Raw genomic sequence first — 27,112 nt, forward strand, 5'->3', positions numbered from 1 at the left:
TTGAGGCTTAATGATCAATTTCAATTTAACACTGACAGGTAGATGAATGCACTACCCTGTGTTTTGCTGTAGTAATCACGTATATATGCTGATTTACTTAAATTGAACAAGTTGCAAGAAAAATATAATTCCAACCATGTGGAAACTGTATATACGGAAATGAACGATTGAGGCATGACCCTTAAAATCATGTTAACACATAGATAAATTGTTACCCTAGTGTGTTTTGGTGTACTGATCACCTATATGCTGATTTCCTTAAATTCAATACCCCCCACAAAAAAAAAGTTTAAAAAGTTGGAACTGATCTGTGTGTTGACATAATAAACAGATTTAGCCCTAATATTTCATTTAAAATCACTGATGTATATGGTTTTTCAAACTAAAACAAAAAATAAATAAAAATATGTGATATAACCTGGCAGAGTTCTCACTAGTATTCTATATGCTATGCTAGGGTTGATGGTAGAACACGTGTTGGTACAGTTTTCGCTTATTCCAACTCCCCAAATAAAAGGATTTCTGTGAAAATGGGGAAAAAAAGTATTTCCTTGCTTGTTCCTATTCTACACACACAATTCTTCTTTGTAATTCTCCCTGGCAGTAGAATGCAAGCTTGACTTCTTGCTGTCCCTGATTGTGACTTTTGATTGTCCCTAACTCACCAAGATGGTTTTCTTGGCAGACACTCTAAGACCCAATCACCCTCATTCACCCCGTCACAGAATGGCATTCTGCTAGGGTACCTCCCTGCCTGCTGCAGCCCCCCTCTTTCTCTTATGGTCATGCAAGAACCCTTCTACTTCTTCCCTAGTGCTTTTTTTCTGCCGACACGTGCACCAAAATTAACATGAAAAGTTTCACCTGCCGTCTGAAAAATAGCAAAATTCAGACCGAACCAGATTTGGTCTGAATTGGTTCGCTCCTCCTTACCATTGACTACAAAGACAAATAAAAAGCACTAATAGATGGAGAATGGACAAAATCATATCCTGCAATGTTGATCTCTCATCTACCTTATAATCTTGTGGGACATTGCGATTTTCCTCTGGACGATTGTATGCAATAAGTGGACTGGAGAATCCATCTGGTAACTTCTTCATACTAAGTCCATCTGTGGACATAGTAAACACCGTGACTGAAAACATAATTTAGATATGATTATCAGCTTATGGATATTTCTGGGGGACCATCAAAATTGTTCTACACCTTCCAGGCAATAAAAGTGTCTGCTTACACAATGAGGAGAGGGTCTGGTGATTCTCCATCATGATGTCCTTGTACAGATCTTTATAGGCTTTTAAATACTCCCACTCCTCCATGTTGAAATAAACAGCAACATCTTGACATCTTACAGGAACCTGACACACAAAGACAGAGTTTCAGTGGAAAATGCAGTCTTTGGGGCTAATTTGGGTTTTTCCTATTTTTTATTTAATCACATTTCGTATAAGAAAACATAACATAAAATGTAAGTGTCCCTTGGTCCTTTGTATAGTTCTTGGAATGAAGCAATTATGTGGCAGTTCTTTACATTGGCCCTGTATATATTTATAGAGGTTTAAAAAATAAAAATAAAAAAATCAGTTCTAAGGCTCCTATTTTCCACCTATTCTGAGCACATTAACACAGACCAAAAGTGTTGGGCATTTCTCATGAAGTACCAAAAGTTTGAAGAAATACTGTCAGTGGGTTAAGAGAACAGAAAGACAATTTCATTAAATGAGTAAGTGCAAGTACTATCCCCCTAAACCTTGACCAGACTGGGAAATACATAATCTGCAGACAACTAGGTTACAATAATAGAAGTATTACAAAAACATTGGCAGCACTTGTGATACTGCTGACTTAAAGGGGTTCTGCAATTCCGCCGATCAGCTGTTTGAGAAAGCAGCGGCACTCCAGCAGCGCTGCGGCCTTCTTACTGTTTACCGCGGACCCAGTGACGTCACGACTAGTATCAAGTGGCCTGGGCTGGCTAAGCTGTATTCACCCGAATGGAGCTTAGCCCCGACCAGGCCAGTTGATACTAGTCGTGACGTCACTGGGCCTGCGGTAAACAGTGAGAAGGCTGCAGGCGCTGCTGGAGCGCCGCTGCCTTCTCAAACAGCTGACACCCGAGACCCCCGCCGGTCAGATGCCGATGATCTATCCATAGGATAGATCATCAGTTAAAACAAACTGTAGAACCCCTTTAAGGCAGTTGTCTCACTGCAGCAAACACCATTTATAATGTAGAGAAAGTTAATACAAGGCACTTACTAATGTATTGTGATTGTCCATATTGCTTCCTTTCCTGGCTTGATTCATTTTTCAATTGCATTATACATTGCTTGTTTCCAGGGGTTATGACCACTGCTGCAGTGAGAATATGCATCCAGCGCCCTAGGAATGCCTCTACTCACCTCACAGATAATGTGACCGCTGATGAAGGTCCATTGTGACCGAAACGTCCGGTCAGAAATATTCTGTTATTGATATGTACCGCTGGGCAAATGGATGATGCAGATAATGTGAAATAAAGCTATACTTTAATTGCAAAGCCTTAACTTGAGTGCCTCAACACTTTATCATTTATATGAGATGGCCGGGACAGGAGCTTCTGGCATGTGTGCCTACACTCAGTCCCACGATCCCGGCCACCAGAGAGGCCAATGCTTTTCCTGTAGTGTGCTAGCACGACCACTGCCGCTGGGTTGCAGAGTGGTCATAACCCCTGGAAATGAACTTTGTCTACATGATAAATGCCATTTGTTGAAGTGAGACAACCCCTTTAATCTTGAAATCTCAATTTTAGGGTAGCTGGGCCCAAGCCAAGAAGAGGAGTGTGGAAATTCAATATGTAGGATAAATCACCGTATTCTGGAGAACAGGCATTGTTAGAGCTATGTGATTCCGCAAACATCCCCTGACCGTGAAGGGAAGCTGTCACCAGGTTTATGCTTCCCTGGGTCCCCTCATCTGTGGCTGCTGACCGAGGGAGCCCCATTGGTTATAAATACTGAGGAATACACGGCACACACTTATTGTCATGTCCCATTTCTCATGGTTTTATATTTCTATTTGCTGTGTGTTTGCTTGCTGAAGTTTGTCCCTCAGCTCAGGTAATCAGATCCACCCTTCTTCCTGTGTTTGGCTGCCATTTTTCATATATGCTGTAATGTGTCTTGCACAGAAGTTTGCGGAGAAGACTTTTGTGATAATTTTTTTCTCAAAGTTATGTCTCTACCCCAAGGGTCAACTAGAAACACTCTCAAGGTGTATACCATCCTGAATGACCAAAGTTGTCCCTGCATACTCTGACACTGTTTAATCAGTGCCGACAGAGTCAGAAGAGTAAGGCCCCTTTCACACGAGCAAGTTTTCCGAACGGGTGCAATATGTGATGTGAACGCATAGCACCCACACCAAATCCTGACCCATTCATTTCAATGGGTCTGTGTACATGAGCGTTTTTTTTTCATGCATCAGTTCTGCATTGCGTGAAAAACGCAGCATGTTCTATATTCTTCGTTTTTCACGCAGCCCTGGCCCCATAGAAGTGAATGGGGCTTCAGTGAAAAACACATTGCATCCGCAAGCAAGTGCGGATGCAATGCATTTTTAACTGATGGTTGCGAGGAGATGTTGTTTGTAAACCTTTAGTTTTTTTACCATGCGCATGAAAAACGCATCAAAACGCATTGCACCCACGCTGAAAAAACTGAATGCAATCGCAGAGAAAACTAACTGAACTTGCTTGAAAAATGGTGCGAGTTTCACTGAACGCACCCTGAACGCATCCGGAGCCAATCCGTCACGCTCGTGTGAAAGAGGCCTAAGACTGTGAAAGGATTCCCCTTTGACAAGAGTAGAGTTGACGTTGACATTGACTACTGTCTCCCCTCATCATAACCAGGAGGTTTGTATGAACATGTTAGCTTTCCCATTACAAGTCCTGGATATAATTTTATGCAATGACCGTCGTATGAGGGGAGTACAATTTCATATCTAATAATATAGCAAAATAATTTAAGTAGTCACTAACCTTTCAACAAACATTGCATGCCTTATTAGTACAGTATAATATCACTAATACCTCCCCCAAAGAAAAAAATAACATTCTCAACTAAATTTGTGTGGAGAGATGACACGGTCTGTCAGCTCACTGAAGGATTGAAGGATCAGATTACATGTTGCCCAGAGAAGCATATGAATAAGGGGGGGAGGGGTACAGAGGAAGAGACACACGCATGCACACATGCTGCCAATGAAAAACTATTGAGAGGTGAGGAGGAGGAATGAGCTTCTAGAAGGAGAAAGCTACATTTTCTCTGATAAGATATAGAACAGAGTTTCTTATATTCACCTGTACTATTAATATATGGGGTGAGTCAATAGATGTCATATATCTTGACTTCTCCAAAGCATTTGACACTGTACCACATAAAAGGTTAGTATATAAAATGAGAATGCTTGGACTGGGAGAAAATGTCTGTATGTGGGTAAGTAACTGGCTGAGTGATAGAAAACAGAGAGTGGTTATTAATGGTACACACTCAGATTGGGTCACTGTCACTAGTAAAGTACCACAGGGGTCAGTATTGTGCCCTATTCTCTTCAATATATTGTCACGGAAGTACCAAGACATACAGACATCCCCATTACAGTGGGTGACAGAAGATCTGTGAGACTGGCAACACGTGCTTTGATCTGACAGGTTTCCTTGTGGATCAATAGATGTCTGAGTTGTTTCTGATAATGGCCACACCTCTAACCTGCAGGTGTTGCTATTGTGTTCATTTAACTTTCTTTATTTATAGTTGCTTACCCGATATTGCTGTGCCGTTTATAGCTTCAGTGGCATCTGTGGTCTGCTGGTGTTCGGTTCTCGGCTAAATTCCTGTTGCGGTCATAGCTACTGGAAAATTAAGTGTTTCCTTTCCGTTTTGCATTTTTTGTTTTGTTTTATCTGTGTGTTGTTTTTCCCCTGCCCTTTGTTGTAGGACTGAGGGAGACTCCTGGTTGTTCTTCCTTTCTGGAGGAACAGGTAGTCTCAGTCCTATCACTATCGTCAGGGTCTTATAGGATGAATTAGGACTCTAGGTATTCCGCGTATGAACTAACCTACCTTTGGGGTCTGTTCATACTGATAGCCAGTCAGGACGGTGACTAGGGATTTGACTAGGAGGTGTCCTTCTGTCTTCCCTTGCTCTCTGGCCTTGTTCCTTGTTCCCTCTCCTTCTTCGTCCAGTGTGGTGTCTCCCTCCCACACACGGGTGTGACATATATTTAGTAATAATCTTGTAGAAGGCTTGCACAGTAAAATATTAAAGTTTTGAAGATGACCATAAACTGTGTAAAGTAATGAAAGAGTTTGTCCAGCAAATGCCATTTATTATGTAGATAAAGTTAATAGAAGGCCCTTACTAATGTATTGGGATTGTCCATATTGCCTCCGTTGCTGGCTTGATACATTCTAATACTGTACGGAGCGCTCTCTCCATACAGTATTTAAACAAAGTATTATGCGAATCGACTTCAGATGTTTCATCCCAAGTCGATTTGCTCATCCCTAGTAATAACTGTAAAGGCTGGACTACAATACCCAGAAAGATTATCACAATAGCTGGATGATAGCTATAACTGGGCAGTAAATGTACAAGGTTACAGTCTGTTTAGAAAGGATTGTCAAAACCGGAGAGGGGGAGGGGGTCTGCCTTTATGTAAAGTCCTGTCTAAAGCCCACACTCTGGGAAGATATAAGTGAGGGACATGAACATGTGGAGTCACTGTTGGTAGAGATACATGGAGCTAAAAACAATAATAAAATTACTAATAGGAGTTTACTATAAACCACCTAATATACCAGAGTCCACAGAAAATCTACTACTAAACGAGATAGACGAGGTGGCAAATCATAATGAGGTGGTTATTATAGGGAACTTCAACTACCCAGATATAGACTGGGAAACTGAAAGCTGAACATCTCATAAAGCAAAATGGTTCTTGGCAATAACCAAAAACAATTACCTCTTCCAACTGGTTCAGGACCTGACTAGAGGGACGGCCATACTGGACTTAATATCAACCAATAGGCCTGACAGAACAACAGACATGCAGGTTGGGGGGGACACCTGGGAAATAGTGACCATAAAATAATAACCTTCCAACTATCATTCAAAAGAGCGTTTCTACAGGGAGGAACAAATACCAAACTTCAAAAAAGCAAAATTTAGCCAACTAACTGGGACAAAGTCCTCAAAAATAAAAATACAGCCACAAAATGGACATCTTTAAAAGGATCCTAAAATCTCATTGTGAGAGTTACATACCGTATGGGAATAAAAGGTTAAGGAACAAAAAGAAACCAATGTGGATAAATAGAACTGTAAAGAAAGCAATAAATGACAAAAAGAAAGCATATAAATCCCTTAAACAAGAGGGTAGTGGGGAAGCACAGAAAAACTATAAGGAAAAAAATAGAACATATAAAAAACAAATAAAAGCAGCCAAACTAGAGACGGAGAGTGTAATTGCCAAAGAGAGTAAAACTAACCCTAAAATGTTCTTCAATTATATAAATGTTAAAAAGTATAAATCTGAAGGTGTCGGCCCTTTAAAGAGTAATGAGGGGGGAGTCGCAGAGAGCGATGAGGAGAAAGCAAAGCTGTTAAATATTTTTTTCTCCACTGTATTCACTGAGGAAAATAAACTGTCAGATGAAATGCTGAATGTAAAAATAAACTCCCCATTAAAAGTGTCCTGTCTGACCCAGGAAGAAGTACTACAGCGACTTAAAAAGATTAAAATAGACAAATCGCCAGGACCGGATGGCATACACCCCCGTATCCTAAGGGAATTAAGGAATGTCATAGCCAGACCCTTATTTCTGATGTTTGCGGACTCTATACTGACAGGGAATGTCCCACAGGATTGGCGCATAGCAAATGTGGTGCCAATATTCAAAAAGGGTCCAAAAACAGAGCCTGGAAACTATAGGCTGGTAAGTTTAACATCTGTTGTGGGTAAACTGTTTGAAGGTTTTCTGAGAGATGCTATCTTAGAGTATCTCAAAGGAAATAAGCAAATAACGCCATATCAGCATGGCTTTGTGAGGGATCGTTCATGTCAAACTAATTTAATCAGTTTCTATGAGGAGGTAAGTTCTAGACTTGACAGCTGCGTATCAATGGATGTCGTATATCAGGACTTCTCCAAAGCATTTGACACTGTACCACATAAAAGGTTAGTATATAAAATGAGAATGCTCGGCCTGGGAGAAAATGTCTGTATGTGGGTAAGTAACTGGCTTAATAATAGAAAACAGAGGGTGGTTATTAACGGTACACACTCATATTGGGTCACTGTCACTAGTGGGGTACCTCAGGGGTCAGTATTGGGCCCTATTCTCTTCAATATATTTATTAATGATCTTGTAGAAGGCTTGCATAGTAAACTATCAATTTTTGCAGTTGACAAACGGTGTAAAGTAATTAACACTGAAGAGGACAGTATACTACTACAGAGGGATCTGGATAGATTGGAGGCTTGGGCAGAGTATCGGCACATGAGATTTAACACGGACAAATGTAAAGTTATGCACATGGAAAGGAATAATGCAAGTCACCCGTACATACTAAATAGTAAAACACTCTATAGCACTGACATGGAAAAGGTTCTAGGAATTTTAATAAAACAGCAAACTAAGCTGCAAAAATCAGTGTCAGGCAGCTGCTGCCAAGGCCAATAAGATAATGGGTTGCATCAAAAGGGGCATAGATGCCCGTGATAAGAACATAGTCCTACCACTTTACAAATCGCTAGTCAGACCACACATGGAGTACTGTGGACAGTTTTGGGCTCCTGTGAACAAGGCAGACATAGCAGAGCTGGGTCCAGAGGAGGCACCTAAAGTAATAACTGGAATGGGGCAACTACAGTACCCTGAAATATTATCAAAATTAGGATTATTCACTTTAGAAAAAAGACGACTGAGGGGAGATCTAATTACTATGTATAAATATATCAGGGGTCAGTACAGAGATCTCTCCCATCATCTATTTATCTCCAGGACTGTGATGAGGGGACGTCCTCTGTGTCTGGAGGAAAGAAAGTTTGTACACAAACATAGAAGAGCAGTGAGACTATGAAACTCTCGGCCTGAGATGGTGGTGATGGCAAATTCACTATAGGAATTCAAGAGGGGCCTGGATGTATTTCTGGAGTGTAATAATATCTGATGTTATAATTACTAGAGATGGGTCGTTGATCCAGGGAGTTCTGATTGCCTAATTGGAGTTGGGGTGGATTTTTTTCCCCCCAAAATAAGGAAAATTGGGTTCTACCTCATGTTTAAATTTATTTTTTTTGGTCCATATGAAGTTTTTATTTTTTTGCAGGACAAGTTGTAATTTTTAATGGCACCATTTTGCGGTACACATATACATAAAGAAAAAAAGACAATGAAACAGCACTATACAAACCAAATAAAGTACAATAATGCCATAGTAATAGAATATATTCTGGTGCTAATGCTACCCTTATTTTGAAAATTTGAGATTCTTGGCAAATACATTTTGTACAAAATTATTTGGGCCCGTCTGCCAAACTTCAAGGCGATCTCTATAAGACGAGAACCTAACACTAAATACTACCTGTTATGTGCCACAATGGCCACCATAAAATTCAGGGTGTGCTGGGTCCACTCTGCTTTTTCCCATTTTTGATGCCTCTCTATACTTCTCCTGGTGCCAAATGTCTTCCAATAAATACAATGACAGCAGGCTACAGCTTTATACTTACTCTAATTAAAATCAGCCTATGGGGCAGACAGGCTAGTCAGGAGTGCAAGACCAACGGGAGTCAGCCACACCTCCCGCTCCAGTACAAATCTTTCTGGGGTAATGGGGGGAAAAATGCAATACTGTCATTGAGTTTTTATATTTAAAATTTTACGGCGTTCATTTTTCCGGCATAAATAACATGATAACTTTATTCTCTAGGTCAGTAAGATTACAGCGATTGTATTTTTTTTTTATCGCATTCACCGTGTGGGATAAATTTACAGTGCTGGTCAATAGTCCAGGCGATACTAAATTTGTGGATGGGATCTAATTTTTGAATTTTTTTCCAATGAAAAGCATTTTTTTATGAAAATAAAGTGTATTTTTTAACATGGAGATTTTTTTTATTTAATAAAACTTTAAGTTTTCTTTTAACCATTTATTAGTCCCACAAGGGGACTCTGACAAGTGATCTTCTGATTGTTTCTATAATGCACTGTACTTCATTAGGCCCACGCCTGCCATGTGAGGACATCTACACCCCGCGATATGATTTGTGGGGTGCTGTTGCCGGAGATACTTTAGATGCTGTTACCGCTTAGATACTTTAGTTGCTAATGACTGCAACATTTTAGGGCTAAACGGCGCGGACTGGCCTGCTGTCAATCCAAGACATTAGAGCAGGAGCCCGACTCTCATGTAAAAAGGCAACGGCCTATTTTAAGGCCTGTTATTGAGCGCCGTAAAAAGGCGTATTAGGGGTCACTAACGGATTAACAAATGAATAGGCACAAATATATGCATGATGATAACAGGTGAAACAGACTCACTTTAAACATTTTGACAAGCAGCAGTGCCTAATAAGAGATCTTCATCTTTTGGGTTTACTACCTCCATACACCATTCATGACCAGATCCAGTCATCATCCAGACAACTGACTTGGCGTTACTGTATCATATCTCAAAATTCCCAGCAGCCCTCACCTCTCCAGTCAGCAGCTCAGTGATCTTACTGGTGAGTTCTAGGATCTTCTGCTCATTGCTTCTCTCATTCATCAGTGAGTCAGGTGGAGGCTTCATGATGGGGATCTGGTTCCTGCTCCATCCTTCATCCTCATCAGATATTGTCTTCACTACTATGTAATCCTTTGTATGGAGAGAGACACAATGATTTATCTTTACACATTCCTTTAATCTCTATGGACACGCTCACTTTAATTCAAGAGGAATAAAAAGAGGCCAAATAATATCATGCAAGCAAATTGTGAAAAATGTTTATAGCCTATACTGGATAATACATTATTAAATAGTGAACATATCTCTAAAAAAGGAGAAAAAAGACACGGAAAAAAGACAGAAATACAAAAAAAAAGAAAAAAAAAATTGTATGAGTCCACCCGCGGATCTGAAAAATTCAGATGCAGTCCGTGTACATCCCATATTTGTTTTGAAAAAAATGCCTATTTCTGTCCGCAAAATGTACAAGATTAGGACATGTTATATGATTTACAACTCGGCCACAACGATGCAGACAGCACATGGATTACATCTGTGTTCTGTCTGCATTTTTTGTGGCCCCATAGAATGCACTGGTCCGTGTGCGATCTCCAAAAAACAGGGATCGGACGTGGACTGAAAATGCACCCGTGTAAATGCTCCCTAAAGATGATCATTTGTCTTGATTATGAATTGTTTGGTATCAGAGGCTGATTATTCAAATGGAATTTACCAGCAATATACATGGGGCTCTTCGCAACTAGGGGTGCAAGAATCATTTGGCACAGGCAATTACAGCCCCAAATGAGTGTCAATAAAATATATATATCTGTGTCTTTTCACACATCAGATGCAAAGTAATGGGGTACAAACGATTTTTATCACAAACGTGCTCCATTCTGTTTGCATATTGTTGGTAGCACATCAGCATTTACACAGTGAGCTCTGCTGGCAACAAACGCCAAATATTGCTGCCGCTTGAAAGGTACAATCACCTTGCAAACAAGCCTTTGCTTGTTTGTTGGGTGATTGGCACTTATCAGGAACATCCCAGTTTGTTTCCGATCATCTGTGAAGGGCCCTTAGAAAGGCAAGCGCTGAGATCTGCTAGAGCATACTAGATCCACTGTATATAAACAGGCAGCGGTATGAAATTACAGTACTGAAAAAATGTATTTATAAAAACATTTACAAAAATTATAAATAAAAAAATCCATAAAAATAACAAATGTATCTGTACCAGTACATTTCGCATTCCATAAAAAAAAATACATGTAAAAGCAAATTTGTAAAAACCTGCGTAATTGACACATTTAAAGTACCATTAATCGGTAAACTTAAAATGAAGAAACTTTAACTAAATTGCCTTTTTTCTTATGCCACTTTATTTAAATCAAACGTATTAACCCCTGCCAGACCCTGCCATTTTTCACCTTCCTGACAGAGCCTAAATTTGCCAAACTGATGTGTCACTTTATGTGGTAATAACTTTGAAATGCTTTTTACTTATCCAAGCCATTTTTGAGAATGTTTTTTTCATGAAACAGAGCACTTAATCTTATATTTTACCTTTATTTATGACAAAAAAACTAAATGTAACTGAAAATTTGGAAACATTCACTATTTTCTAAATTTGAATCTCTGCTTTTAAGACTGATCATTTTTTTTTTAACATTTTTTTAAGGACATTAAAAGGCATAGAATTTTTGAAACAATTTTTTAAATTTTCACGAAAATTCACTTAAGTGAAACCACTCGATAATAACCCCATTTTAGAAACGACACACCTTAAATTATTCCAAACAGATTTTTTCATTTTTACAAGGGGCAACAGGAGAAAAAGTACCCCATACCTTGTTACAAATCCCATATGTGGATGTAAACTACTGTTTGGGAGCAATGCAGGGTTCAGGAGAGAAAGGGCACCATGTGTACTTGAGGCCTAGTTTGGTGATTTGCACAGCAGTGGCCCACAACTGCATAGACTCTGAGGTTAAAGGACACCTGACATGTTGAACATGGTGTTTGAGCTACAGGCAGCATGTCATACAGCAGGGGGAGCTGAGCAGATAGTTTTGTAAGAAAAGATTCAGTATAACCTGTATTTTATTCATTTACCTACTCATTCTGGGTTTTGAAGTCAAGGATGCAGTCCGATCAGTGATTGACAGCCTTCCTTCTATGACTGTGTATACAGAGAGGGCTGTCAATCACCGATAGGACCACCTCCTTGACATCAAAGCTCAGAACGAGCAGGAATTTAACGGGAACCTGTCACCTAAAAAATGCCTCCCAAAACACCAGGATTACCTTAATAGCCAGCAGTGTGTTCCTAAAGATCCTTTTCTTCCTCCTGCCAGATGCACGAAAGTCTTGAAAAACAAACTTTAAAGGGACACTGACAGGCCCAATAACCATAATTAGCTGCACATATGCATGAACAGGTGCTGCACACCCTGCACGCGCTATGTAACAGCAGAGTTTGAAGTCAAGAGGGCAGCGGCCTCCTCACTTCAAGTCAAGATAACATGTTCCCTTTAAATGAATAAATTACAAGTTACACTAAATAATTTTCCATAGAACGATATACCGTATATACTCGAGTATAAGCCGACCCGAGTATAAGCCGAGGCCCCTAATTTTACCCCCAAAAAATGGGAAAAATTATTGACTCGAGTATAAGACTAGGGTGGCAAATGCAGCAGCTACTGGTAAATTTCAAAAATAAAAATAGATACCGTACCAATAAAATTAGATTTTTGGGAAAATATCAGTTCATGCAAAAATTTGAATCCGATTTTTTTGTGAATTTTCGCAATCAAGAAAATACCCCTCCCTACTTCATACTTGGCCAGGGAGGGGGGGCTGTCCAGGGGGAGGGGGGATGTCCAGGGGGAGGGAGGGCTGTCCAGGGGGAGGGGAGGCTGTGCAGGGGCCGGTACTTACTGCCGGTGTAAATCTCGCGGTCTGCTCCCAGTGTAAATCTCGCGGCCCGCGTGTCTCGCGAGATATACACTGGGAGCTTAACAGAGGTGCCGCGCGGACGTGCTGGGAGCTGACCGGAGCAGCTGTAAAAGGTAAGTAACAGCTTCTCCGGCCCCCAACATGTCATGGTCTGTATTATGGCAATGTAAGTTGCCATAATACAGTCCTAGACTCGAGTATAAGACGAGGGGGCTTTTTGAGCACAAAAATATGTGCCAAAAAACTTGTCTTATACTCAAGTATATACGGTATCAATCTGCTCATCTCTTCGTGCTCTATGGCATGGTGCCTTTAACTTACATTGCATTTCCATAGTGACTGGTTTCCTTTAAATAAGAAAAGAAACACCCATTTTAGAAACCAAATCCATCACAGAATTTACCAAGTGTGTGGTATAGTGAGCATTCACAGCAGATAATAAAAGTGAAAAATGCAGTTTCTACACAGATATGCCATTTCAGTGCCCAAATTGTTGTGCCCATAGTGTGCAAGTGTGAGAAGCAAGCCCTCTTATTATCAGGCCTCATGCACACGGCCGTGTCTGTAATTGCGGTCCCCAATGTATGGAATGGCCGCACAATGGCCGTGTGCATGAGGCCTTACACTGTGCTTCCTGGTTTTAGAACCATCCTACAAGTGGCCCTAATCTTTTGACAGGGCTTAGTAAAAAGGGGCACTTTGCACAATTTAGAGCTAACGTGGTGATTTACACATCTTGTGCTTACAACTGTAGCGGCCTGGGGTGAAATTATAAATGAAATCGCCCAAAAGTGACCCCATTTTGAGATCTACACCCCTCAATGTATTTATTAACCTCTTGGGGACACATGACGTACCGGTATGTAATGTGTAGTGTCCGATCACTGCCGCCCGGCAGGCACCCTGGGACAATGCGCGCGCGCGGGGGGGGGGGTTCCTCTGAGACCTACGGTTTGCGGGTTTTACGGGAGTTGAGGCGGGTGGTCGGAGGTGCCATCGGGTCCCTGTGCAGCTGTAAGGAGGACTCGATGGCATGGAAGGCAGCGCGATGCCTTCCTTAGGCATCGGCGCTGCCTTCCTGTGACGAACCTGTGAGATCCCCAGCCCCCTGTGAGATCCAGGCAGGAAGCTGTATGAGTAATACACACTGTATTACTCATACAGCCAATGCATTCCAATACAGAAGTATTGGAACGCATTGTAAAGGGGAATAGACTCCCAAAAGTTAAAGTCAGAAAAGTGGGACAAAAAATAAAGTGAAAAAAAGTTGAAAAAATAAAGTTTTCCCCTCAAAAAATTAAGTGTCAAGTAAACATAAACAAAAATGTCATTTCCCCCAAATAGAGTAAGAAAAATTGGTAAAAAATAGAAGAAGAAAAAAGACATATTAGGTATCGCCGTGTCCGTATCGACCGGCTCTATAAACATATCACATGACCTAACCCCTCAGATGAATACAAAAAAATAAACCATTTATTTGTCACCTTACATCTCAAAAAGTACAACAGCAAGTGATCAAAAAGCCACCAAAATAGTACCAATCTAACCGTCACCTCATCCCGCAAAAAATGAGCCCCTACCTGAGACAATCACCCAAAAAATAAAAAAAATATGGCTCAGAATATGGAGACACTAAAACATCTTTTTTTTTTGTTTTAAAAAAGCTGTTATTGTGTAAAACTTACATAAATAAAAAAAGTATACATATTAGGTATCGCCGCGTCCATAATAACCCGATCTATAAAAATATCACATGACCTAACCCCTCAGATGAATACAGTAAAAAAAAAGTGTAAAAAAGCCATTTTTGTCACCTTACATCACAAAAAGTGTAATAGCAAGCGATCAAAAAGTCATACGCACCCCAATATAGTGCCTATCAAACCGTCATCTCATCCCACAAAAACCATACCCTACCAAAGATAATTGCCCAAAAACTGAAAAAACTATGGCTCTCAGACTATGGAGACACTAAAACATGATTTTGTTTGGTTTAAAAAATGAAATCATTGTGTAGAACTTACATGAATAAAAAAATTGTATACATATTAGGTATTGCCACGTCCATGACAACCTGGTCTATAAAAATACCACATGATCTAACCTGTCAGATGAATGTTGTAAATAGCAAAAAATAAAAACAGTACCAAAACAGCTATTTCTTGTTACCTTGCCTCACAAAAAGTGCAATATAGAGCAACCAAAAATCATATGTACCCTAAACTAGTACCAACAAAACTGCCATCCTAGCCCGTAGTTTCTAAAATGGGTTTACTTTTTTGGGAGTTTCTAATCTAGGGGTGTATGAGAGGGGCTTCAAATGGGACATGGTGTCCAAAAAACCAGTCCAGCAAAATCTGCCTTCCAAAAACCGTATGGCATTCCTTTCCTTCTGTGCCCTGCCGTGTGCCAGTACAGCAGTTTACGACCACATATGGGGTGTTTCTGTAAACTACAGAATTAGAGCCATAAACATTGAGTTTTGTTTGGCTGTTAACCCCTTGCTTTGTAACTGGAAAAAAATTATTAAAATGGAAAATCTGCCAAAAAAGTGAAATTTTGAAATTGTATCTCTATTTTTCATTAATTCTTGTGCAACACCTAAAGGGTTAACAAAGTTTGTAAAATCAGTTTTGAATACCTTGAGGGGTGTAGTTTCTAGAATGGGTTCATTTTTGTGTGGTTTCTATTATGTAAGCCTCACAAAGTGACTTCAGACCTGAACTGGTCCTTAAAAAGTGGGGTTTTGAAAATTTCAAGATTTGCTTCTAAACTTCAAAGCCTTGTAACATCCCCAAAAAATTAAGTTGGATTTACAAAACGATCAAAACATGAAGTAGACATATAAGGAATGTAAATTAATAACTATGTTTGGAGGTATTACTATGTATTATAGAAGTAGAGAAATTAACACTTGCAAATTTTTCCAAATGTTTGGTAAATTTTGTATTTTTTTTTATAAATAAAAATTAAATTTTTGGACTCCATTTTACCAGTGTAATGAAGTACAATATGTGATGAAAAAACAATCTCAGAATGGCCTGGATAAGTCAAAGCGTTTTAAAGTTATCACCATATAAAGTGACACTGGTCAGATTTGAAAAAAATGGCCTGGTCTTTAAAGTGAAAATGAGCCCGGTCCCTAAGGGGTTAGGGGTTTGGTGAGCATTCTGACCCCACAGGTGTGCAACATCTGCTGAATTTTGGGCATCAGTCACTTTCGTAGCAGGCCAGAGTGCCGGGAAATCAGAGAAGTCTCTCCCTATTATAAGTTCGTAGTGTAAGTTTGTGGCAACTGCCAGTTCGTGAGTCCACCTGCCGACCCCCGTGGTTAGAGACACCAGGGTGATGGGATATTCTTTTAAGTCCCCATGAATGCACATGACCCCGACTTTCCGGCTAGTATACTCAGCGGACCGTACCAGGGGAGCTCTTACTAGGGACAACAGACTCCCTGAGTCCAACAGGGCCTCTGCTTGAGTGTCTCCCACTTCCACCTGGCACAAGTGATTTAGAGTTTCTGGGGTACCCGCTGCACACAGCTTTCTGGCATATAACGACTGACGGAAGCCATAGTTCATGTCCATGGGTTCCACCTGATGTAGACAATCAGCTCGTACATGGCCAGGCTCCCGACACCGTCAGCAGACTATCGGAGCCAGATCGATAGGGGGTAAATCCGGGGCAGGTTTGGTTGACACAAGTCGCCGGGTCTGGGGTGGAGATTTACGGGATTTTACTGCCCCCCTTCCAAAAGAACCCCCCTGTAGATTCCGGGTAGCCTCATAGCGTTCCACCAGGTCGACCATCTAAAGGGCATTACCTGGAGAGACTTGACCGATCCATTGCTGGAGAGGGGGTGGCAAAGCCCTTCAGAACATATCAGCCAATAGTCTATCCAGCATAGCCATTGGACTCAGCACCTCAGGCTGTAGTCACTTTTGCAAAAGGTGGAGTAAGTCATAATACTTGGGTCTCGTGGGCTCAGCCGGGTTAAACCGCCACTGATGTACCCGCTGGGCCCAGACCAACACATTCACCCCCAGTCTTGCCAAAATCTCACTGTTCACTTTTTGGTAAAGGGCCACTTGATCGTCCAGTTGAAATACACCCGCTGGGAATCGGATGCCACGAAAGGGAGCGACAACCTCAGCCCACTGGTCTCGGGGTAGCTTCTCCCTTGTGGCCACTTTCTAGTACATCGCCAGGTAGGTTTTGATGTCATCTGACATCACTTTTTCAGTGTTGGTGCTACTTCACACCCAATGGCAAGTTAATGACAAAAGTAACCATGGTGGCAGTTCTGCCTCAGAAAGTTCAAATACAGGCTTTAGGCAGCCTGTTCCCCTGACACACAGGTCTCCGCTCTCCAGCCCAGCAGAGGCCCCAGATCCCAGCACACAGACCTCCTGAGCTCCACTGTCAGACGGAGGTAATCCTCTCCACCTGGCAGTGCTGGCTGGTTTTTATGCCTGGCAAAACTCGGCCTGCTGTTTGACACCTTGGTACTTAGCATGGCTGTAATAGCTGATCTGGGAAGGGTCTTACTGTAGTCAAAGTGCTGGGTGGGTGACTACTCCCAGTAAGAGCCGTCCCAGATCAGCTATTACAGCCACACTAAGTACCAAGATGTCAAACAGCAACTGCTGCTGACACATAAAAACAGGCTCTTACTCCACCGAGGCCCGGAACCTCGGTGACACATACCTATCATCCACGATGATTCCTTGTACCTTTTTACATAAGGTAACTAAAAAAATTCATCTGACAGGGTAGATTAAGTGCTATTTGTATACAGCAGGTTGTTACGGATGCAATGATATCAAATATGTCTACTTTTTTGTTTTTATTCTTTGTATTTTTCTGCCGATCATTGTCATTATTAGTGTCCTTATTACACTTTATGGGGTAAGGTGACCAAAAAGATTGGTTGCTTTGGCACAGTTTTTATTTACTTATTTTTACTGCTTTCAGTTTTAGGTCATAGAAACATAGAATGTGTTGGCAGACCATCTACCATTTGGTCCATCTAGTCTTTCCAATATACTGAATACTATGAATAGCCCTTGGCCCTATCTTATATGAAGGATGGCCTTATGCCTATCCCATGCATGCTTAAACTCCTTCACTGTATTTGTAGCTACCACTTCTGCAGGAAAGCTATTCCATGCATCCACTACTCTCTCGGTAAAGTAATACTTCCTGATATTACTTTTAAACCTTTGCCCCTCTAGTTTAAAACTATGTCCTTTTGTAGCAGTTTTTCTTCTTTTAAATAGTCTCTCCTCTTTTACCTTGTTGATTCCCTTTATGTATTTAAAAGTTTCTATCATATCCCCTCTGTCTCGTCTTTCTTCCAAGCTATACATGTTAAGGTCCTTGTTACGGTTGCCTCAGGCTGGCTGAGGGATGACCGTTTAGATGTCCTTGTCCCCGAATTCTAAAGAGCGCTGTTAGGTTCCCTTTAGCAGTCATCCATGCTCCTGTAAGTGTAGATGAAATCTAGAGAGCTCTTACAAGGGCTAGTGATTAGTGATGCTCTACAAAACATGTCAAAGCACGAATTGAGGGTAAGAAGCAGAATCTCTCTTTACTGAGGGCTACCCGCCCGTATTTATGCAGGTCCCCATCTGGTGGACACTGCCCTAGGGGGACCAGATGGAAGACTGACACAGGACAGATGAAAAACAGTTCAGGACACAGAGACACAATATATCCCACACAATGCATCCTGGTTTCCGCCTCTCTGCCCTGGAGACAACCGAGGAGCAATTCAATTATCTCTCAGGACAAAGGGAGATCGCCACCATACACGTTGGGACAACAGGACAGAAATCACCATTCAAACATATAATGTCACAACCCTTACAGTAAACATAGGCACGTACCCTGGAGACAACCGAGGAGTAATTCCATTATCTCTCAGGACAAAGGGAAATCGCCACTATACATGTGGGAACAACAGGACAGAAATCACTACTCAAACATACAATGTCACAACCATTACAGTAAACATAGACATGTAACACATCCCCAGATATCTCTGGTCTGAGTGCATATTATCAGGTAAATGGCACTCAGACTACACAAATACAGTAGAATCGCCATGGAGCCAAAGTCTTTACTTTCACATAGTCTTTTGTTATCCGAATGGGCTCCATGGCATAGCAATCTGGGGTATCACTGTTCAAATCGGGCAAGTACCAAATGACCCAGCTTTCATGTCTTAAATTAACAGAAATACATTGTTGCAACAAAGTATCAGCCAGAATGTAACTGTAACATTCCTTTAATCTTTCCTGGTGAGTTTTATCCTGCAATCCATGTACTAGTTTAGTAGCTCTTCACAAAACTCTCTCCAAAGTATCAATATCCTTCTGGAGATATGGTCTCCAGTACTGAGCACAATACTCCAAATGAGGTCTCACTAGTGCTCTGTAGAGCGTCATGAGCACCTCCCTCTTTCTACTGGTAATGCCTCTCCCTATACACCCAAGCATTCTGCTAGCATTTCCTGCTGCTCTATGACATTGTCTGCCTACCTTTAAGTCTTCTGAAATAATGACCCCTAAATCCCTTTCCTCAGATACTGAGGTTAGGACTGTATCACTGATTTTATATTCTGCTCTTGGATTTTTACGTCCCAGGTGCATTATCTTGCACTTATCAACATGAAATTTTAGTTTCCAGATTTTTGACCATTGCACTAGTTTTCCTAAATCCTTTTCCATTTGGTGTATCCCTCCAGGAACATCAACCCTGTTACAAATCTTTGTGGCATCAGCAAAAAGACACACCTTACCATCGAGGCCTTCTGCAATTTCGCTGATAACGATATTAAACAATATGTGTCCCAGAACAGATCCCTGAGATACCCCACTGGTAACAAGACCATGGTCTGAATATACTCCATTGACTACAACCCTCTGTTGTCTGTCCCTCAGCCACTGCCTAATCCATTCAACAATATGGGAGTCCAAGCCCAATGACTGCAATTTAATGATAACCCTTCTATGTGGGACAGTATCAAAAGCCTTACTAAAGTCTAGATAAGCGATATCTACTGCATCTATTATTTTAGTCACCCAATCAAAAAAAATCTATAAGATTAGTTTGACATGATCTCCCTGAAGTAAACCCATGCTGTTTTTCATCTTTCAATCCATGAGATTTTAGATGCTCCACAATCCTCTCCTTAAGTATGGTTTCCATTAATTTCCCCACTATTGATGTCAGGCTTACTGGCATATAGTTGCCCGATTCCTCCCTTTCTTGTGAATGGGCACAACATTTGCTAATTTCCAATCTTCTGGGAATACTCCTGTTACCAGTGATTGGTTAAATAAATCTGTTAATGGTTTTGCTAATGTGACATTTGACATTTTTATAGAGAAGATCATTACGGATGTGGCAATACCTAATATGTATACTTTTTCTTATTTATTTAAGTTTTAAACAATAATAGCATGTTTTAAACCCCAAAAAATGTTTTAGCGCAGGGATGGCCAACCTGAGGCTCTCCAGCTGTTGCAAAACTATTACTCCCAGCTTGCCCAGACTGCCTACAGCTATGAAGCTACAGCAGGGCATGGTGGGAGTGGTAGTTTTTCAACAGCTGGAGAGCTACAGATTGGCCATCCCTGTTTTAGCGTCTCCATAGTCTGACAGAGCCATAGCTTTTTTATTTTTTGAGCGATTTTCTTTTGTAGGGGCTCATTTTTTGCAGGATGAGGTTTTATTGGTACCATTTTGTGGGACATATGCCTTTTTGATCACTTGGTGTTGCACTTTTTGTGATGTAAGGTGACAAAAATTGCCTTTTTTTTTACACTGTTTTTATTTGTTTTTTAAGGTGTTTATCGGACGGGTGGATCATGTGATATATTTATAGAGCCGGTCGTTACGGACGCTATGTATGACGTAACCCATATATTTATTGGAGATAAAAAAAATTATGCAATGTGACATAATTCCCAGAATATAAGAGATAAGAGTGGCATGTGAGTGAGATCTCAATCGGAACCCCTCACCTCTCCAGTCAGCAGGTAGATTATCTCTAGGGTGAGGTTTAATATCTTTTCAGCTATCTGTTTTCTGTTCTGGTTCATCCTTGGTGGTTCTGTCAGAAGAAAATTCAAGGACAATCGTCTTATCCAGTAACCTACATGAGAAAAAAAAGGAAGAACCAATATAATGTAACACTGGGAAGAAGATTCTATATAAAATCTTTTACAAACTGAGAATTATAGAGCCAAACACTTATCAAACCAGCACATACCATGGTAGCTATTCTATGCGGCATACACACTCAGGGCCAGTCTTAGTTTACAGTATATGGTGCAGTTCTCAACTTATTCATTATACCGGATGGTGCCCTTTCAGACATTGCACACTTAACCATACAAATGCTAAATACTAACACTATAGGTAGGCAAAAATCCTGCTATATTTATTTATTTTTCGTTATTATACTCACTTATATAGCGGTACTATATTCCGCAGCGCTTTACAGACATTAGCATCACAAGTTCCCTATCAGTACGTCTCTGCTATACTTCAACATATGGAATACACACCAATAAGGCCCCCTTCATACGGGCGTTACGGGAAAAGATGCGGGTGCGTTGCGGGAACATGCACAATTTTTCCCCGCGGGTGCAAAGCGTTTTAATGCATTTTGCAGGCGCGTGAAAAAATCTGCATGTTTTGTACCCAGAGCTGAACCCGGACTTCTTCACAGAAGTTTGGGTTTGGGTTCAGTATTCTGTAAATTTTATTATTTTCTCTTATAACATGGTTATAAGGGAAAATAATAGCATTCTTTAATACAGAATGCTTAGTAAAAGGTCAATTGAGGGTTAAAAAAAAAAAATTAACTAACCTCCTCCAATTGATCACGGATGCTTGCGATTTTCACTCAGCCCCATTCTCTTCTATGGGGCCTGCGTTGAGTGAAAAATGTACAATATAGAGCATGCTGTGATTTTCACGCAACGTACAAGTGATGCGTGAAAATCACCGCTCATGTGCACAGCCCTATAGAAATGAATGGGTCCAGATTCAGTGCGGGTGCAATGCGTTCACCTCACGCATTGCACCCGCGTGGAAAACTCGCCTGTGTGAAAGAGGCCTAAGTGTTTAAGGGAAGGTATAGAATCTCAGGACAGTGTGTGATAAGGTAATGTTGTGCCTGCTGGGGAAAGGGGTTGGTTCTTAGCGAGGTGTAAATTAGAGATGTGGCCAGGCCAAATGGTTGATGTTGGGCATAATTTTATAAAGATAAAGATTTTAAAAGGAAGAGAGAATATTTTTTTTCCCTTTTTATTTTTATTTTATTCACAACAGTTAACAGATAACTGGTACCTAGCACAGATCAGAACAATACGACATTCCTAACAGTTTAGTGCACTTTTCTGGAATCTTCTGTGCCCCTCCCCAGTGTTGGCACTAATGGGGTCATTTATCAAACTGATATAAAGTAGAACTTGCTTAGGCTACTATCACACTTGTGGTTTTGCCTGATCCGGCAGGGATCAGCAGCAACGCTTCCGTTACTGATAATACAACCATCTGCATCTGTTATGAACGGATCCGGTTGTATTATCTTTAACATAGCAATGATCAAAAGATCCGTCCCCAGTGAACTGCATTGTGGGTCATGCTCGATTTTGCTCCTCATGCCATAGACATTCCTGCAGTCAGTATGCCAACTGCACACTCCTTCAAACGTTGCGACCTCTGTGGCATTGTGCTGTGTGATCAAACTGCACATTTCAGAGTGGTCTTTTATTGTGGGCAGTCTAAGGCACACCTATGCAAAATTCATGCTGTCTAATCAGCAGCTTGATATGCCACACCTGTGAGGTGGGATGGATTATCTCGGCAAAGGAGAAGTGCTCACTAACACAGATTTAGACAGATTTGTGAACAATATTTGAGAGCAATGGGTCTTTTGTGTATGTAGAAAATGCTTCAGATCTTTGAGTTCAGCTCATGCAAAATGGGAGCAAAACCAAAAAAGTGTTGCGTTTATATTTTTGTTCAATATACAGTGATACCTCGGTTCACGAACGCTTCTGTTCACGAACAACTCGGTTCACGAACAGAAAAGTTCATAAAAATATGCTCCGGTTCACGAACTCCGCCTCGGTTCACGAACAGGAGCCGCGGCCATTTTAATGCTATTTCCAGGCTGTCACATGGTCGTGACTTCCTGTAGGAAGACCGTGGAGAGAAGAAGAGACACAGAAAGAAGTACTGTGAGTGCTCTGCAAACATTTTAAGTGATTTTTTGATTTTTGGTGTGCTTTTTAGCACATACAGTACTGTACTTACTGTATTGTACAGTTCACTGGACACCCAATATGGCTCCCAAGAAGCATAGTGGAAAGAAGAAAGTGCGGAGCAGCAATGAAGGTGACAAGAACAGCAATGCATATGACAATGTGCAAAGTGGAAATGCAAGTGACAATGTGCAAAGTGGAAATGCAAGTGACAATGTGCAAAGTGGAAATGCAAGTGACAATGTGCAAAGTGGAAATGCAAGTGACAATGTGTATTGTAATTTGTTTCATATTTTTGTGCTTCAAAAACCCCCCAAAAAAGGTCAGCACGGATTAACCGGATTTACATTGAACCATATGGGAAAATGTGCCTCGGTTCGCGACCAATTCGGTTCGCGACCAGAGTCAGTTCACGAATTAAGTTCGTGAACCGAGGTATCACTGTATACAGTACAGACCAAAAGTTTGGACACACCTTCTCATTCAAAGAGTTTTCTTTATTTTCATGACTATGAAAATTGTAGATTCACACTGAAGGCATCAAAACTATGAATTAACACATGTGGAATTATATACATAACAAAAAAGTGTGAAACAACTGAAAATATGTCATATTCTAGGTTCTTCAAAGTAGCTACCTTTTGCTTTGATCACTGCTTTGTACACTCTTGGCATTCTCTTGATGAGCTTCAAGAGGTAGTCACCTGAAATGGTCTTCCAACAGTCTTGAAGGAGTTCCCAGAGATGCTTAGCACTTGTTGGCCCTTTTGCCTTCACACTGCGGTCCAGCTCACCCCAAACCATCTCGATTGGGTTCAGGTCCGGTGACTGTGGAGGCCAGGTCATCTGGCGCAGCACCCCATCACTCTCCTTCATGGTCAAATAGTCCTTACACAGCCTGGAGGTGTGTTTGGGGTCATTGTGCTGTTGAAAAATAAATGATGGTCCAACTAAACGCAAACCGGATGGAATAACATGCTGCTGCAAGATGCTGTGGTAGCCATGCTGGTTCAGTATGCCTTCAATTTTGAATAAATCCCCAACAGTGTGACCAGCAAAGCACCCCCACACCATCACACCTCCTCCTCCATGCTTCACGGTGGGAACCAGGCATGTAGAGTCCATCCGTTCACCTTTTCTGTGTCGCACAAAGACACAGTGGTTGGAACCAAAGATCTCAAATTTGGACTCATCAGACCAAAGCACAGATTTCTGGTCTAATGTCCATTCCTTGTGTTCTTTAGCCCAAACAAGTCTCTTCTGCTTGTTGCCTGTCCTTAGCAGTGGTTTCCTAGCAGATATTCTACCATGAAGACCTGATTCACACAGTCTCCTCTTAACAGGTGTTCTATAGATGTGTCTGCTGCTAGAACTCTGTGTGGCATTGACCTGGTCTCTAATCTGATCTGCTGTTAACCTGCGATTTCTGAGGCTGGTGACTGGGATGAACTTATCCTCCGCAGCAGAAGTGACTCTTGGTCTTCCTTTCCTGGGGCGGTTCGCATGTGAGCCAGTTTCTTTGTAGCGCTTGATGGTTTTTGTGACTGCACTTGGGGACACTTTCAAAGTTTTCCCAATTTTTCGGACTGACTGACCTTCATTTCTTAAAGTAATGATGGCCACTCGTTTTTCTTTACTTAGCTGCTTTTTTCTTGCCATAATACAAATTCTAACAGTCTATTCAGTAGGACTATCAGCTGTGTATCCACCTGACTTCTCCACAACGCAACTGATGGTCCCAACCCCATTTATAAGGCAAGAAATCCCACTTATTAAACCTGACAGGGCACACCTGTGAAGTGAAAACCATTTCAGGTGACTACTTCTTGAAGCTCATCAAGAGAATGCCAAGAGTGTGCAAAGCAGTAATCAAAGCAAAAGGTGGCTACTTTGAAGAACCTAGAATATGACATATTTTCAGTTGTTTCACACTTTTTTGTTATGTATATAATTCCACATGTGTTAATTCATAATTTGGATGCCTTTAGTGTGAATCTACAATTTTCATAGTCATGAAAATAAAGAAAACTCTTTGAATGAGAAGGTGTGTCCAAACTTTTGGTCTGTACTGTATATCTTAGGTGGTCAGAGAACCAAATGACTGATGACTGGCCTAGCCCCTCTGACTACCCCTTAAAGTCCCCTTATCCCTGTTGCTGCTTGCTGCTCCAATGCCTGGCCCTGAAATCTCACACATGCCCTGGCACAATGAAAATCTCAGAATGGGGATAAGTTATTAAACAGATGTATGGTCAAACAAACTGGGCAATGGGTGTGGAAACGCTGTGTCAACCAACTGATTTGACTTTGTGCTAGACCTATGGACGATATTCTGGCAGTCCCCTGTGTCACGACAACCCCCCCTAGCGTGGAGAAAAGCCCAACCAAGGGTGGACCATGACAGGGGGGAGATTCAGAATTACCCAAACAGTCAATCCTGGACCCCTCTTATTTTCTGCTGCCACCACGTTCGTGAGTGACTCTATAACTGTAGGGATAGGGGTTCGGACCACTCACAGATCAGCCCCACTATCACGCTACAAGCTAACACCAATCGAGTCATAAAACAGTTATGCCTCTAATATCAGTCTACTATAAGACAGGTAGGTCTCTTCAGGGCGTACGAGTACTTTGTTGCAGTGGGGCTTAGAGCAATAAGAGAGAGACAATTTAAAAGATATGAAAATATCTTTTACTATAAGTAACACAGAAGTGAAACAAAATGCATACAAAAATGTAGAGAAAAAGATTACAACAGCGAGCTGGGAAGCATGTGGAAAATAAACAGGGATAAAAAGAGAAATACTATCTTGGATTTTGCCTATGCAAAATCGAGGCACAAACTTATGTTCCAACGGACAGCCTATCGGCGATGTGACCACAGGGCAAAAAACTCCCCTCTCCCATTGCGCACAGACTTTTATGCCCCATTCTGTGGGAGGGTAAGGGGGGTTGGCCCAGCCAATCGCTGGCCAAGGGCTGCACGGTGGGTGTTCCTGAAGGAGGGTTTGGGAGGGCTTGTTCGCCCCTCCCTGCTGCTGGCCAGGCCAGTTTTCCCTAATTTTACAAAAATGGCCCATAACTTTGCCGGCGTAATAAATATGAAAAACCGGGCACTTGTGCTGGGTCCCCCATGAATTTATGGACGATTCTATGGGTGACACCCCACCTCTCTCCCCTCCAGGTGACTAGTAACCCATTTACTAGTTAACCCATTGAGAGGTGCATTTTGAGGGTACCTACATTTTTGGGTCATAATTCCATATAGCCCCAATATGCTTTTTGGGGGTTCTCAGAGCACGGTTCACATGTCTCTCCTATGCGCTCCCCCCTCCGAGTTATCTCTGCTTCTGATGTGTAAATTGAGCAGGCTGCCAGAAAGGGCCAACTAGCATGTGTTTAATTTTCATGGTTCCAAGGTGGGCAGGAGACGCATGGGCTGGGGTTTCCTTAGAAGCTGTCCGAGGTGTGAGGTGATCTCAGCAGGGGGTGATTAGAGTCTGTGGTCTCCAAAGGGCTACAGGAACTATGGACGTCCTGTTCCCTGATTAGATGTGGTTCATTTTCTCTAAACTGACAGTCATTTTTTTTATAAGATCCGGACGGGAACGTGACATCGCGTCACACCCTGGTATTCACCTTTTAATAACTATACAGGGATCTGGACTTCACTGCAGGAGGTCACGGGGTCGCTACCTTTTGGAATAGTCCCGGTGTGGTTAAAAACAGTGTTTCTGACCATCCAGGGTCAGAAACACTGTTTGTGCCATACTCGTAGTCAGGAAACAGGCTAATGTCAGAGCAGGCAGAGTTAGTGTGAATCCATGAAACGAGTCTGAGGTGAGGAAAGGGGTCAAAGGGTCAATATGGTAAACAGGCTAAGGTCAGATCAGGCAGCGGAGGCCAAGGGTCAGAATAGGTAAACAGTCAGAGATCAGTACATGGGCAGACAAACAAGACAGCACACCTTCACTAAGAACTATCAAGCTAGATAACAAAAAGATCAGACACCCTCCCCTAGGTGCTTTAAATACCCTAAAGTGTCCAGCCACTGGCTGTATTAAACTAGGGCACGTGTGCTGGCCTTTTAAGAGCCAGGAAGCA

The 27,112-nt window shown here is 41.5% G+C and overlaps 1 protein-coding gene across 1 annotated transcript in view; it reads right to left on the reverse strand.

Annotated features, from left to right (window-relative positions):
* Positions 1 to 27,112, reverse strand: part of LOC122941364 (oocyte zinc finger protein XlCOF8.4-like) — a 47,246-nt gene that overhangs the window by 16,911 nt on the left and 3,223 nt on the right. The window contains exons 2-5 of the mRNA XM_044298563.1: positions 20,756 to 20,886; positions 9,750 to 9,911; positions 1,238 to 1,361; positions 1,017 to 1,138 (exon numbers count right to left, since the gene is read on the reverse strand). Coding sequence (XP_044154498.1) covers positions 1,017 to 1,138; positions 1,238 to 1,361; positions 9,750 to 9,911; positions 20,756 to 20,833 — 486 coding nt within the window. The 5' untranslated portion in view covers positions 20,834 to 20,886. The remainder of the gene's footprint in view (positions 1 to 1,016; positions 1,139 to 1,237; positions 1,362 to 9,749; positions 9,912 to 20,755; positions 20,887 to 27,112) is intronic.

Source organism: Bufo gargarizans, chromosome 6, assembly GCF_014858855.1.
Source record: "Bufo gargarizans isolate SCDJY-AF-19 chromosome 6, ASM1485885v1, whole genome shotgun sequence".
In the NCBI taxonomy this organism is placed as follows: Eukaryota; Metazoa; Chordata; class Amphibia; order Anura; family Bufonidae; genus Bufo; species Bufo gargarizans.